Source organism: Anolis carolinensis, chromosome 2 (genome assembly GCF_035594765.1).
Source record: "Anolis carolinensis isolate JA03-04 chromosome 2, rAnoCar3.1.pri, whole genome shotgun sequence".
NCBI classification, from domain to species: domain Eukaryota; kingdom Metazoa; phylum Chordata; class Lepidosauria; order Squamata; family Dactyloidae; genus Anolis; species Anolis carolinensis.
In genome coordinates, this window is record NC_085842.1 from 64,791,799 (window position 1) to 64,806,410 (window position 14,612).

General features: G+C 36.6%; 1 protein-coding gene across 2 annotated transcripts in view; it reads left to right on the forward strand.

Annotated features, from left to right (window-relative positions):
• eefsec (eukaryotic elongation factor, selenocysteine-tRNA specific) overlaps window positions 1–14,612 on the forward strand; it is a 241,221-nt gene that overhangs the window by 134,944 nt on the left and 91,665 nt on the right. For both annotated transcript variants that reach the window (XM_062969818.1, XM_062969819.1), the window contains exon 5: window positions 6,097–6,738. In XM_062969818.1, the coding sequence (XP_062825888.1) occupies window positions 6,097–6,738 (642 nt within the window). The remainder of the gene's footprint in view (window positions 1–6,096; window positions 6,739–14,612) is intronic.

Here is a 14,612-nt window from a genome sequence, read left to right on the forward strand (position 1 = left end):
TAAAGAATGCGAGAAAATAATGAAAATGAAACTTAAAATGAGTCCAGAACTATATCTCCTTGGTCTAACAAACAGGAAGTTAAATAAAAACGAGGAAAAGATACTAAACTATCTGGTTATAGGAGCAAGAATTGTTTTTGCCAAAATATGGAGATCATCCCAGATACCAACCACAGATCAATGGACAACGAAGATACAGGAGATAAAGAACATGGATAGGCTAACATTTTTGATGAGAAACCACCAAGGCAAACCAATAAAAGAAACAGACTGGTCTAATCTGGAAGATTACCTAAAAACAAGAAAAGATACAAGCATAGGTAGCGAAAATAAGAGCTAGAAAACTCGAAGAAGATCAAAACTAAAAATATAATAGCTAAGAAGGAGAAAACCCCCAGATTAGAAACTGCAATCATCCCTCCCCCCCCAAAAAACCCTGAAATTACTCCCCCCCTCAAAAATCAAGAATTGTGGGAAGAAACTTTATGACATCTCTACCAACAAAGAAACTTATCTCACAAACCCTCCTCATGCCTCTGTCCCCTCCTGCACTTTTTTTTGTTTCTGTCTTTGTTTCTTCCCCCCCTTTTTTCTCCTTTTTTCTTTTTTTTATTATTTATGTATTAAAAATCTTCAATAAAAATGATTAAAAAAAAACAACAGAGCAGCTTCAGGAGTGAAATCGTGTTCCAGCCTTGTGTGGACTTCGCAAAGTCCGCAAATCCAGTTTCCTTGCCTTGCTTATTCAAGTATTCAAGAATTGCCTTGCCTTGTTCATAGTCACGGACCTTGTTCCTAGAATCAAGTTTTGTTTCCAGCCTTGTTGTGGATTTTACCTTGGACCTTTGAAAGACCCTGGACAATTCCCCACACTATTGCTTGGCAATAGTGTGTGTTTCGGTTTATTGGATTTTATTTTTGGACTCTAATATCATTTATTGGACAAACTATTTCTGGACTATATTTGACATCATTTGAAAGGTCTGCTTCTGGACTATACTTTCTGCTTGTTTTTATCATTCTTATATATTTCCTTAATAAAGATATTAGATAGTTTATTGGCCTCCGTGTATGGTTCTTGGTGCTCCGCTGCCTTGAGCGTGACAAGTTGTAACGTTTACCTCTTCCATTTCATGTAGATCCTTGGTTATAGTTACTCCTAAGTATTTTATTTTGTTCTTAATCTTTATTTTCATTTTAGCTTGTTTCATAAAGTCGTCTTCTTCCTTTTTTGTATAGTTAAGTAACATCATTTCTGATTTATTCCAATTGATTTGTAAACCTGTTATTTTACCAAATATCTCTAAATGTAATTTTATTCTGTCCATATTGGCACACATATTCTTAATTGTCAATAGCGTATCGTCTGCGAATAAATTAATTTTTTGTTTTGTTGTTGTTCCAACCCCTTCTAATTTCTCATCTTTTCTTATTACATTTGCAAGTAATTCTATTGCTATGGCAAACAGTATTGGCGACAAAGGGCAGCCTTGTCTTGTTCCCCTCGTTACCTTTATTTCTCTTGTCACTCCATCGTTTATGGTTACTATCGCTGTATTGTTTGAATAAAATTGTTCTATCAATCCTTTCATTTTATTCCCTATTCCGAATTTATTCATAATTGTTTTTAATGTTCTCCATTCCACACAATCAAATGCCTTGAATATGTCCAGAGCTAATATCCCTACTTTTGTTTTTTCATATTGAGATACCTAAACTTTATTTATTACTCTCCCTATTAAATTTGGCATTTCCCTCCCTTTCACGAAACCACACTGATCAGTCTTTGTATATTTATACATACAATTATTCATTCTTTTCGCCATTATAGCTGATAATATTTTTGAATCTTGATTTATTAGAACAGGCCTTTGTTTGGTATAATTCTTTATAGAATTCTTCAAAAACCTCTATTTTTTCTTTCACTTTTTCTTTTGAACCTCAAATTTTATGTCTGATTTTTTTTTCATGTCAGGAGCAACCTGAGAAACTGCAAGTCGTTTCTGGAGTGAGAAAATTGGCCGTCTGCAAGGACGTTGCCCAGGGGACACCCGGATGTTTTGATGTTTTTTACCATCCTTGTGGGAGGCTTCTCTCATGTCCCTGCATGGAGCTGGAGCTGATAGAGGGAGCTCATCCATGCTCTCCCCAGGTGGAATTCGAACCTGGCAGCTTTCAGATCAGCAACCCAACCTTCAAGTCACAAGGCTTTAATCCACTACGCCACGGGGGCTCCTATGTCTGAAACGACATGTTTATACTTCATGGTTCAGGTTCTTATGATGGTGTACATCTGCTTAAAAAGAAATCTGAATTTTAGATGCTTGTCCTCAAGCCATTGTGAATTTAGATCCCAAACTCACTTTAACCAAAGAACACAGAACAGTTTACTAGTGAGTTACCATAGAGACAGTAATTGTTGCTTTTGAAATAATTCAGAAAAGTTTAACAAGGTTACACAGTTTTAAAAGAGTACAAACAAGAAATGAAAATTGCAAAGTATCATATAGCCATGCTACTAGATGGCAAGTCATGTTTAGTTCTTTCCATTTATGGCATCTTAAATTTGGAGTTTGAACATATGGTTTTGTTTATTTGAGAAGTTGCCAATGCAGCCCTCCAGGTTTTGCCTAATTGAAACTTATATCAGTCTTAGCCTATACCCAGCTGTATGGAAAGCTGGGAGTCTCCGTTCAGTAACATTTGAATGGCCACAGTTTTCCCATCATTTATATTCTTGCTTTCTCCTATCAAATTCAGAGAAACATAGAATTATAGAATTATAGAATCATAGAATCGGAGAGTTGAAAGAGACCTCACAGGCCATCCAGTCCAATCCCCTGCAAGAAGCAGGAAAATAGTATACATAAAGGACTGTCTGAACAAGTTGTTATAAGATGTTAAGGTTATTTAAGTATTGTTACTGTTATGTGTATTTATGTCTTATATCTTCTATTTCAAAATTTAGGAGAGGTCAACACAACTCTGTGACATATGTAAAAATTGTCTTGATAGCATCAGAGGAACCACCATCATAGCAGATGTTCCATATACCTTGCCTAAAATTACTTTTAGAAGACCATATTTCAGCAACCATCCATAACTGAACAGTGCCAGGATGATAATGTGGAATTCAGGGCATCATCCTGTCACAAAACAGTTTTGAATGGTTTCAACATATAAAATCACAGAGTTGGAAGAGACGACAAGGGCCATCCCGTCAAATTTCCTCATTTTGTGTTCTTTTCCAGAGTAATAATGCAAATTAGGACTAAGCCAAGGTAGGAGAAATCTGTACTGTGTATGGTTTTATATTGCAAGTGAAGAAATCACATTTTTGAATGCTCTCTTCTAAAAAAGAAACGGTTGAGTTGAAAACTGACATGAGGTGTAGAGTAGTAGGAAGGAAGGGAGAAGTCAAAAACATTTCTTCTTTATGTACTTGTCAGCTTTCAAGATTGATCTTTCATGTAGGACAGCACTAAAATAAATATTTTTTCACCTGGAGGAGGTACTTTAATAAACTTTTAAAAATATTTATACCCTTCCACCATCTCTCATAGGGACTTGTTGTGGCTTACAAATAGCACACAATGGTGCCACACAACATATAAAATACAATATATCAACATTAAAACCAATAACACATTTAAAACCAGACATATAAAATTAGCAAGAGCCATAGAGTCAAAATATGGCTAAGTATGGGTTAAAAATCCATGCTGTCATAGGCTGGCTGCTATCTTAAACAGTATCAAAGGCCTGTTGAAAGAGCCAAGTTTTTAGCTTTTTCCAAAAGTGCTGTAGTGTGAGGGCTTGCCTGGGAGGGCATTCCAGAGCCAGCGGGGCCATCACCTCTCTCTTGTCCCCACCAAACGCGTTTGAGACGGAGGTGGGGCTGTGAAGAGGGCCTCCCCGGCAGATTTTAGAGCCCATGCAGATTCATGGGGGGGATGCAATAGGCTGGACCTGAACTGTGTAGAGCTTTATAGGTAATAGCCTGCACTTTGAATTGTACTCTTCTAGTGTAGTATTCCGCTTGTATACAGCTTTAGAACTAAAAAAAAATACGATTCTTTTGATTTTTTTCTTGTTTATAAACTTGAACCTTCAGTTCAGTTTTGTAGACATTGTGTCTGTTTATAGAATTTTCAGACAGTTTTTATAAGTGTGGTTTTTATCTGTTTATAATATTTATATTTTATGTGAAGTTCACAGCTTATATATGAAATAGTACTGTGACAGTATTCTAAACTTGAAATTAGTACCTGCATGAAAAACTGTATTTTAAGTGATGAAAGTTGAGTGCATTATCTGTCCAGGACGGTCAACAATTTGCAGTCTTTTCAGGGAAGGAAGAAGAATTTTACTATGCTGTTTTTGAAGAATATCTTGGCTCCATCATCTCTGTGCATATTGAACACACAGAATTTATGTAAAATATTAATTCACTTCTCAGACCAATCTGGTCTGATTAGTTGAGTGAGACAGAAACCATAGAAAAACAAGTCTAATGAATGAACTGGAACATGATCTTCTTACTGTTGTATCCCTTTTCAATAAATAATAATAATAATAATAATAATAATAATAATAATAATAATAATAATAATAATAATTTAATTTCTTACTCACATTTCTTTGTGGCCCGAGGTGAGTTAAAATGTAGCTAGAAACATGATCACTCTATTGATGAATTTTATTCAGCACTAGAAAAAAGAGGAATGTGATTTTTTTTGTGGCAATTTCTTCTTCTCTTTGGCTATTTTCTCCAAATGGACAGAATAAGAAGTGCATCCATAGCAGATTTGGTGGCTTGGGGACCACAAGAAGCATTAGAAATTCCAAAATTATATGCCTTTTAATTCCACCAGTGTAAGCCTTCTGGCAGTAGAAGGATCACAATTCTTAATGGATACATATAAGAATATAATTCCACAAAAGAATAAAACAAAAAGAGAAAACATATTAAACTGAAATCGAGTATTCTAATCAAGCTGAATGAACTGTGATCTTTTTCAAAGTCTTATTTTCTCCTTTCATTTCTTATCCTTAAAAGTTTTTGAAGTATAATAACTGATGTAACTCTAAGCTGTTAGCATCAAACTAATAAGTCCAAAGCCTTTGTACTGCTTAACGGAGCAAGATAGAAAAGGGTAAATGAACTATATTGATAGGAAGTGAGCATAGTCCTGGGCATGCCAGACCAGTTTTGTGCTTATTATTTGCAAGCTGAAGTAGATTTTACTTCATCACAAATCTATGAAAAGGAAATGTGATGTTACAATGATCAAAAGTTCATAGAACAATAAGATAAAAAGTATTTGCTTATTTTCTGTCTTGGAATGTAATCTGTATGTGATACCACAACATGTATTTGCATGAATTTGTTGCACAGATACGTATATCATCAAACATACATGGATATATCATTAAGGTATCATTAAACACAATACTGGAGAATACTTACTGTATAGTCTTAAAACCTTAAATAATACAAGAGAGGCAGTTCTTATCTATCAGGAAAAAGCCAATGTCCTAGCCTGATGTAAACCAAACTAAACCAAGTTATTTTATTGCTTTTGCCCATTGACCATTGCAATATAACAGAATAGTCTAATGCCAGTAGACTTCAGCAAATGTATATGGGACATAAGATAAAAGTGAAAAGTTTGAAGGCAACATTAAAAAAAAAAAACCTTTTAAGGTTGCTACCACTTGAATTTGTTTTACTTCTCAAAAATAAATCACTTAACCTTTATGCGGCCAAACTTATCTGATGACTCCTTTCAGATACTAAAAATGATAACAGATTCAAAATAATAGTTCTTGTTATTATTTTATGATTCAAAAGGTAGATAAAGATGAAATAGAAAGTCTTCGGTGAAAGCATTCATGTAGATAGTTTTTTAAAGTAATTGCTTGATTAGTATGGCTCCCTACAAAGGAGCAGTGTATAAATACCTAGAAATAATTCTTATCTCATTGAGTTTTTTTTGTTTTAGATAATGAGATAACAATTTTAATTTAAAAATGCTTTAATATCTGACTACATAAACCATAGGAATTTCACTTTTTCTGTTTTCCTCCCAATAGGTAACAAAGAAAGTCAAGTCCATGCAGATGTTTCATACTCCAGTCACCTATGCCATGCAGGGTGACAGAGTAGGAATTTGTGTAACCCAGTTTGATCCAAAGCTGTTGGAACGTGGCTTGATCTGTACTCCTGAATCTCTCCAGACAATTCATGCTGCTATAATCTCTTTAAAGAAAATTCCATATTTCCGAGGCACCCTTCAGACGAAGGCTAAGTTTCATATAACACTGGGCTATGAAACTGTTATGGGAAAAGTGATGTTCTTTAGCCCTGCTCCTGATGACTTCAATAACGAACCTATGGAGAACAGTTTGGATTTTGGCAAGGAATATCTTTATCAAGAAGAATATCTTTGGAGAGACCCAAAGTCTTCAGAAGAAAACAAGGAGAATGACCAAACTGGAGAAAGACAGATCCCTAAACAACAGTGGGCTTTACTTGAGTTTGAAAAACCAGTCACTTGTCCTAAATTGTGCCTTGTGATTGGCTCAAAGCTGGATACTGATATTCATGCAAACACCTGTAGGTTAGCATTTCATGGTGTACTCCTACAAGGAATAGAAGACAAAAATTATGCAGAGACATTTCTTCCAAAGCTCAAAGTTTACAAGCTGAAACATAAAGAAGGACAAGTGGAACGGGTAAGTTTGTATAATCCAAACCGAGTGTACCCTAAAGCAATTAGAACATTTGTCAAAAATATCTTCAGGTGAAAGAAAACATAATAGCAAGGTGATTTTAAACAGAAAATAGCTGTTTTTTTGGCCAGTCTTGTAGTAACAGGGGAAATTGGACTATGTTGACAGAGTCAAAAGATCAAGACCCTGACTCCTTACTCTATGAAAAAGGGGTTCTTCCATTTGAGAGGGGGGAACTGTGGTCCAATGCTAGTTTCCTACTGAAGTAAAGGGGTGCAATCCCTCTCTTTGTTTTGAGGAAACTACTTCTCTAAAACAGCATGGGGCATAGGGGAATTCAAGAAGGTTGCCATTTGGCTTTCTTGTCATCGGATGCAGAACTACGATTAGCATAAGTCTGGATCCAGTCCAAAGTCTTGGTTTGAAGACTGGGGGCATTTCAAACAGGGCTGGAAATCATTTTGGAAAATCCTGGTGTTTTGGATAACTCGGGACAGCAGAGAAGATACCACTTGTTCTGTTTCTATCTTCCTTACTCTGGAGCATTTCCTTAATGTATTTTTTTTTTGTATTTAGAGGTGTCATGCAGACATAGAGGTACAGCTTTCCTGGCTCAAAGTTGTAATGATGTTACATTGTTTTATTACCCTTTTTTGCTTGTATTTGATTTGAGACTTGCTTATCTTGGAATGACTTTTGGAGAAAGTTGCAGTGAAATGTTTGGTTTCAATGCAGGAAAGTATGAACAAATGAGTGATGAAATCACTGAGTGCTTTAAGAAAAGACCACAGTCTTATTTAATAGAAATACTGATTCAAATGGTCCCACCCTATTGCCGATGGATGTCTGGAGATTAGAATAACTGAATTTACAGTGTCTATTCTTGGCATTACTAGAGGAAAAGTGCATTCTCTTTGTCAAGAAAGGAAGTGGGTGTCTCCCCTCCCCTCCTCACTGCAATAGGGAAGCACTAAATAATAATGGAAATGTATGTTTTACATTAATGGGGAAATAAAATCTGCCTTAAAAATACTCCAAGGGCCAAACTGGATTTGTAACTTCTGAGCCAACTGAGAATGAAGGAGGGGCTGGGGCTGTAGCTTGCCAGTTTCATGGAAGTCTCTTCCTAAAAATCACAATATTTATAGTGCTCAGAGATTAGTTTTGGTTTACCATGTTCCTCATTCTTCAAGCTAGAATTAATATCATTCTGTCCACTGATTTAGAAGCTAGTTTTATCTTGCAAAAATTATATTATTTTAATTACGTGAGTAATACTCTATTAGCACTGGTCACTCAGTGTCCCTGGTTCTGCTCTACCTTGTAAACAAGTAAAGAGAATCCACTACAGATCATTCTGGCACTCAGCAAATAATTGCTCATCTGTTTTCATCAGTCAGAATAATGGCTTTAGTAGGTTGGATTAGATGGTCGTAAAGATTTATAACCAAGTCTTTACTTCTAGTGCCACCAGTCACGTCCTCCAGCTGTCATGCTTCAACGGACCACCTACTTCTCACAAAGCTGTAGATGTTATCAAATGTTTCTAGTTTGTCTCTATCTAGAGAATTCAGGGTAGTTGGAATACTCAAAAAGAACGCTTTCTATCTTCTGAAAGCAGACCAGCATAGCTCTTACAATCACAGGGAAGAGACACTGTTTCTCTCATTAGATATGGTGTAACACAGTGACTAAGAGTGGGTCATTTCACTTGCAGTTTCCATCACTCCAGGTATGTGCACGTACATACACACATATACACCTCCTGGTAGCCCAGTGCTGTGGAACTGCACAGTGGAAGAGAAAACTGTACCATTTTTGTGTGCATATCCCTCTATGTCTTGGTGTATGAAGAGGTCACTGTGATCTGTGTTTTCCTCAACCACAAACTACGTGGCCTCAAGAAAGCCATTCTCTTTCATTCTCCCTACCCCTGGAGCATTTGTACAGTGGGAATAATAGTAATGCAGTTTATCTACCCTTTGTTTAATCAATTTATGCACTCTTTATGACTTCATAGTTACTGAAAGATTGTCTGTGAAAAACTCTTACCTGATAGAAAGATTCATTATTTTACCTAACATTTCAGTTCGTTTAAAAATATGAAATCTCTAGTGCTGTCCAAAAGTTGAAAAGTATTAGTGGGCATGTAATCATATGAGTAAACTCCATTGCATCTAGTTTGTCATAAGTATTTATGTGGCCATCTGCAATGAGTTCAAAAAGTGAAAGGTGAAGCATAGATTCATATGCTGACATTTTGCATACCTTTGTTTTGCAAATGTTTGCGCAAGCAAGGTTAGATCCTGAAATATTACTGCTTTACTCACGGTGTGGGATACTTGTCAATGAGTAACCCTGATGGAATAGAAAGAGAAGGGGAAATAAAGCCCTTCACTGTATTTGCAAAGCATAGCCTGCCCTGCCTGTTGTTGTTTTGGACTTGTTTGGTGAAAATAAAACACATATTTCAGGGAGAATTGTTATTTGCTGAAACTATATACAGAAGTCCTTTGGCATGGGCAGAAATACTAGAAGGTCATTGACTAAACAAGGCTTCAATGTATTGTAAAGAGTGCATAAATTGTGCATAAAGTCATAAAGAGTGCATAAATTGATGAAACAAGGCTTCATTTGAATGTATTTATGTAAGGTAGAGTACTGCATTTGTTTGCAGCAATAATTGCATACACTGCTAGGTTTCTGGATTTTCTTGTTGAAAAACCTACCTAGTGACCAATGTTTGAAGATCATAATGTGTGAAATGTGCTGACACATCTTATTTTGTGTTTATACAATGAAATAGAAATTACAGCTTTATGCAAGTCTTCCTTAATACCTCCTTTTTGATATATCACTGTGACTTTAAAAAGTCTGTGGGCATCACAAAAATCTTTGTAGGGCTTCTTATAGCCAGTCTACTTCCTTGCCAATGCCCAAGGGATACAGAATTGGCAAATTAGATCTTCCCTAGTTTCCCCATTTAAATCCTGTTGTATAAATCTGATGTTGCATGATGTCAGCGTTTGGCAGCAAACTGAACTGCCTAGCAAAACCTGTTTTTACCACCATTAATGTTTCAGCTGCTTTGAAGTCTGAACATGGGTTTGCTTGGCTGTGCTTGGCTGCTGATGGCATGCTAAATGTGATAATAACACAGCAATGAGGGCACTCAGTGAATAAAAATGCACAATGCTTTTCCAGGTTAAATCCACAATAAAATAGAAGCATAAGGGATGTATTTATTTTTTGGCTGCTGTTCTGTTTGCGATTGAGCAATTTTGTGAAGCTTAGGAATGTGGAGATAATAGCATTCTCATTTGAAATACCATTTGCTTTTCAAAGTGCAGAAGATGGAGGGACAAAAATAAGAACTTTGGGTTGTTGTATGTCTTTCGGGCTGTGTGGCCATGTTCCAGAAGCATTCTCTCCTGACGTTTCGCCCACATCTATGGCAGGCATCCTCAGAGGTTGTGAGGTATGGAGAAAACTAAGCAAAGAGGTTAATATATATCTGTGGAAAGTCTAGGGTGAGAGAGGTCAGTGTGAATGTGTAGTTAATCACTTAAATTAGCATTGAAAAGCTTATCTGCTGTCTTCTTCCTGCCTCTGGGGCATCCTTTGTTTAGAGTCGTTAACTGCCCTTGGTTGATTCATGTCTGGAAACCCTCTGTTTTCAGAGTATTGCTTTTTATTTACTGTTCTGATTTTTGAGTTTTGTAATACTGGTAGCCAGATTTTGTTCATTTTCATGGTTTCTTCCTTTCTGTTGAAGTTGTCCACATGCTTGTGGATTTCAATGGCTTCTCTGTGTAGGAGAAAGGAAGAAACCATGAAAATGAACAAAATCTGGCTACCAGTATTACAAAACTCAAAAATCAGAACAGTAAATAAAAAGCAATACTCTGAAAACAGAGGGTTTCCAGACATGAATCAACCAAGGGCAGTTAACGACTCTAAACAAAGGATGCCCCAGAGGCAGGAAGAAGACAGCAGATAAGCTTTTCAATGCTAATTTAAGTGATTAACTACACATTCACACTGACCTCTCTCACCCTAGACTTTCCACAGATATATATTAACCTCTTTGCTTAGTTTTCTCCATACCTCACAACCTCTGAGGATGCCTGCCATAGATGTGGGCGAAACGTCAGGAGAGAATGCTTCTGGAACATGGCCACACAGCCCGAAAGACATACAACAACCCTGTGATCCCGGCCATGAAAGCCTTCGACAACACAATAAGAACTTTAATGGCACAAGGTGAAAGATATGGTAATGCATAGAATATGAGTCATTGTACAACATTTGTTAATTGGTTACACAATTTTCCTGTGAAGGCAATTCCAAGGAAATAATTAATATTTTATTTTGAATGTAACAATAACATTACTTTGCTTTGGACAAGCATTAATTTGACAGTGCTTGCTAACAGAAATTGTAACTCACCATTGCTCTTGTTGCTATTAGATAGATACACTAACATGTTTTGGCTTGTACAAGTGTTTGGACAACTGTCATTTATTTCTTTGGACTTGCATAAGAGTAATTTACAAAGAACCTGGTTGCAATGAGAATATGATGATTTGCATGAGATCAAAAATCAGTTTGCATTCTGTTGTTTGTTAGAGACTACAGTCAAGAATATATATATCATTACATACTACCTTGTATTTTGATGAAGAAAAGAGAATGAGTTTGTGTTGAATTATTCATGGGCAAGAATGAAAATTTGGTTTTCCTAGCAATTCAAACTACTTTGTGAAATGTCATATCTAAAATTATCCAAATTTTGCGAATTTCAATTGAATGCACATATTTTTGTGCTCAGACTGAAGGGCAATTACATTCTAGTCCAGAAAGTGCCCTCCAAATCAAGTTAAACAGATTTCCCCCTATGTCTCCTCTATTTTAGCACTCTGTTTAGAAGTGTGCTGGTACTATTGCTTCTTGTCAGAAATCAGCAAACCTCAGCGCCATTTAACACTAGATTTTCTCTCTAATACTTTCTACTAGTTGCTACTGTAATTATTTGTTGTAAGCCTCAGCACTATACAGTGGTATATACCTTATCCATCATGCCGTTTAACTTCTAAATCATTGTTTCTCAAACTGCGCTCCTCCAGGTGTTTTGGACTTCCGCTCCCACAAATTCTAGCCAGCTTGCTAGCTGTTAGGAATTGTGGGAGCTGAAGTTCAAAACATCTGGAGGAGCACACTTTGAGAAACTATGTTCTGAATGAAGATGCTGGTGTGGGGGGGAGAAGTCATGAGGAATTTTGGAGTAGGATGCCATCAATATGCTGATTCCACTCAGTTCTCCTTGTCAATGGAATCAACTGGAGCTGCACGAGGTGCTGGACTAGTGCCTGGATGTTTTGATGGGCTGACTGAGTGCCAGTAAACTGAAGCTGCATCCTGAATTGAGGTTATGTGGATTGATTGTTCTCAGATCTTGGAATTGTGTAAACAGCTTGTCCTGGATAGAGTTGCATTCCTTTACTTGTGCATATGCCACTTTGTCTTTCCCCTTTGAGTACTTCTACTAGCGGGGAGAGAAAGGATGAGGACATGCCAGATCAGGAGCTGATAGAAGGAGGTCTAAGGGTTGCTGCTACTTCTGCTGCAGAGAGGAGAACCCTTGGGTTGGAGGATCTCTCTGGCCCCTTTGGCATATGGCCTGGGATGGGCAAGACAACAGCCACTCACTGGAATGTTCCAGTGGAGCACAAACAGCATGGAAGTGGGAGGGAGCCCTTGGTTTGGCTGGAGTCCAGATACTGCCTCAAGCCAATCCCATGCCCTTCCCCATAAAATTTGTATGGCTAGAATTTTACACACACAAACTGACATTAAAAAATAAACTCATTTGAAATGTGGTGTTGAATAAGAGTTCTGTGATCAGTTTGGACTACCAAAAAGTAAACTAAATGGATCCAAAAGGAAATGAAACCTGAACTAACTAAATTGAGGCTACTATACTTTGGACATATCATGAGATAAGATGTTTCTCTAAAATTGTTTTATTTTTATTTTATCAGACTAGATCTAATGGTCTTCAGAAAGGTTGATTTAGGCTGAATATTAGTAAATGTAACAAATGCTTGGCAAAATTGAAGACAATGAGAAAAGAGATAATTCATTTCAGGAAGTGTCTTACATATAACGTAATGTAGTGTCTCTGTATCCCACCTGATGACCTCATAAATTTCATAGGTAGTTTGCCATTGCCTTTCTTTTAAAAAGTGTAGCACCCAAAACTGAAGACAGTAATTCAGATGAAGTCTCATTAATGCCATATAAAATTGAACTATTACCTGCCATTATTTGGGGATGCTGTTTCGGATAAGTGCAACCTGAAACTTCATTAGACCGTTTAACTTTATTTCATTGATTTATTTATTTTGGAGCTACATCCCACTAATAATTCCTATTCAGCTTTGTAGTTCATTAGAGTCTTGCAATTTTTTCATGTGTATTAGTGCCCAGTTGCATATCCTCTCCTATGTAAATATATATTATATATACAGTAGAGTCTCACTTATCCAACATAAACGGGCCGGCAGAATGTTGGATAAGCGAATATGTTGGATAATAAGGAGGCATGAAGGAAAAGCCTATTAAACATCAAATTAGGTTATGATTTTACAAATGAAGCCCCCAAACATCATGTTAGAGAACAAATTTGGCAGAAAAAGTAGTTCAATACGCAGTAATGCTATGTAGTAATTACCAAAATATCATGATATATTGAAAACATTGACTACAAAAATGCGTTGGATAATCCAGAATGTTGGATAAGCGAGTGTTGGATAAGTGAGACTCTACTGTAATTACTACATATCATTACTGCGCATGGAATTACTTTTTCTGTCAAATTTGTTGTATAATATGATGTTTTGGTGCTTAATTTGTATAACGATTACCTAATTTGATGTTTAATCGGCTTTTCCTGAATCCCTTCTTATTATCCAACATATTCACTTATCCTGCCGGCCTGTTTATGTTGGATAAATGAGACTCTACTGTATATTGATAATCTTATATTATCTGCTGAGAACTGGATTATATGAGGCCCCTTCTTCACAGATGTATAGAATGCACACTCAAGTGGATTATATGGTAGAGTGGAGTCAAGATAATCCAGTGCCATATAATCCAGTGCAAATTAGATAATCTGTGGAAGAAGCCTAAGTGAGGCCTAAATCTGCCTGTCCCCTAACTGAACCCTGGCTGTCCCTTGGCTGAGTTTGTTGCTAGGAGACCAAGTGGGCAGAGATTAGCCCTCTAAACTGGCAGCAATTGGATAAAAACAATTATTGCTCTCCCTCTAATTAGGACTTTATTTTTCTTTTCTTTTTGTTGTATCAACCTAGTGGCATGGATGATGGGTTGTGTTGTCAAATTTCGAGGTTGGGGGGCGTGTAGTTTTGTTGTTTTGTGGGTCGCCGTGATGCCATCACTCATTTATATATATATAGAAGATAGATAGGCCTTTATTGACCCATGTAGTCATGCCAAATTGACTTTATGGTGGAAATCCAGATTTGAAAATTGGTATAAAAACATTTTGATGAAAGGTACGAGACTTAGTATTAATTATAGGTTTTGCCTTTTTTCAATTTTGTCGAAGTTTAAACTACCTCTATTAGCTAAAGGGCAGTATTGACAACTGAAATATTCGTTACAATCCAGATTTGGTTCTGCATCCCAAGGTTCCCTTAATATTCAGAGACATTAATTAACCCCAGCCAAGTATCCACACCAACAATTTATACCTGACTAGAACATGTGTGATTTGCAGTAAGATTAGCTTGTTGTTGTTGTTGTTTATTTGTTCAGTCGCTTCCAACTCTTCATGCCCTCATGGACCAGTC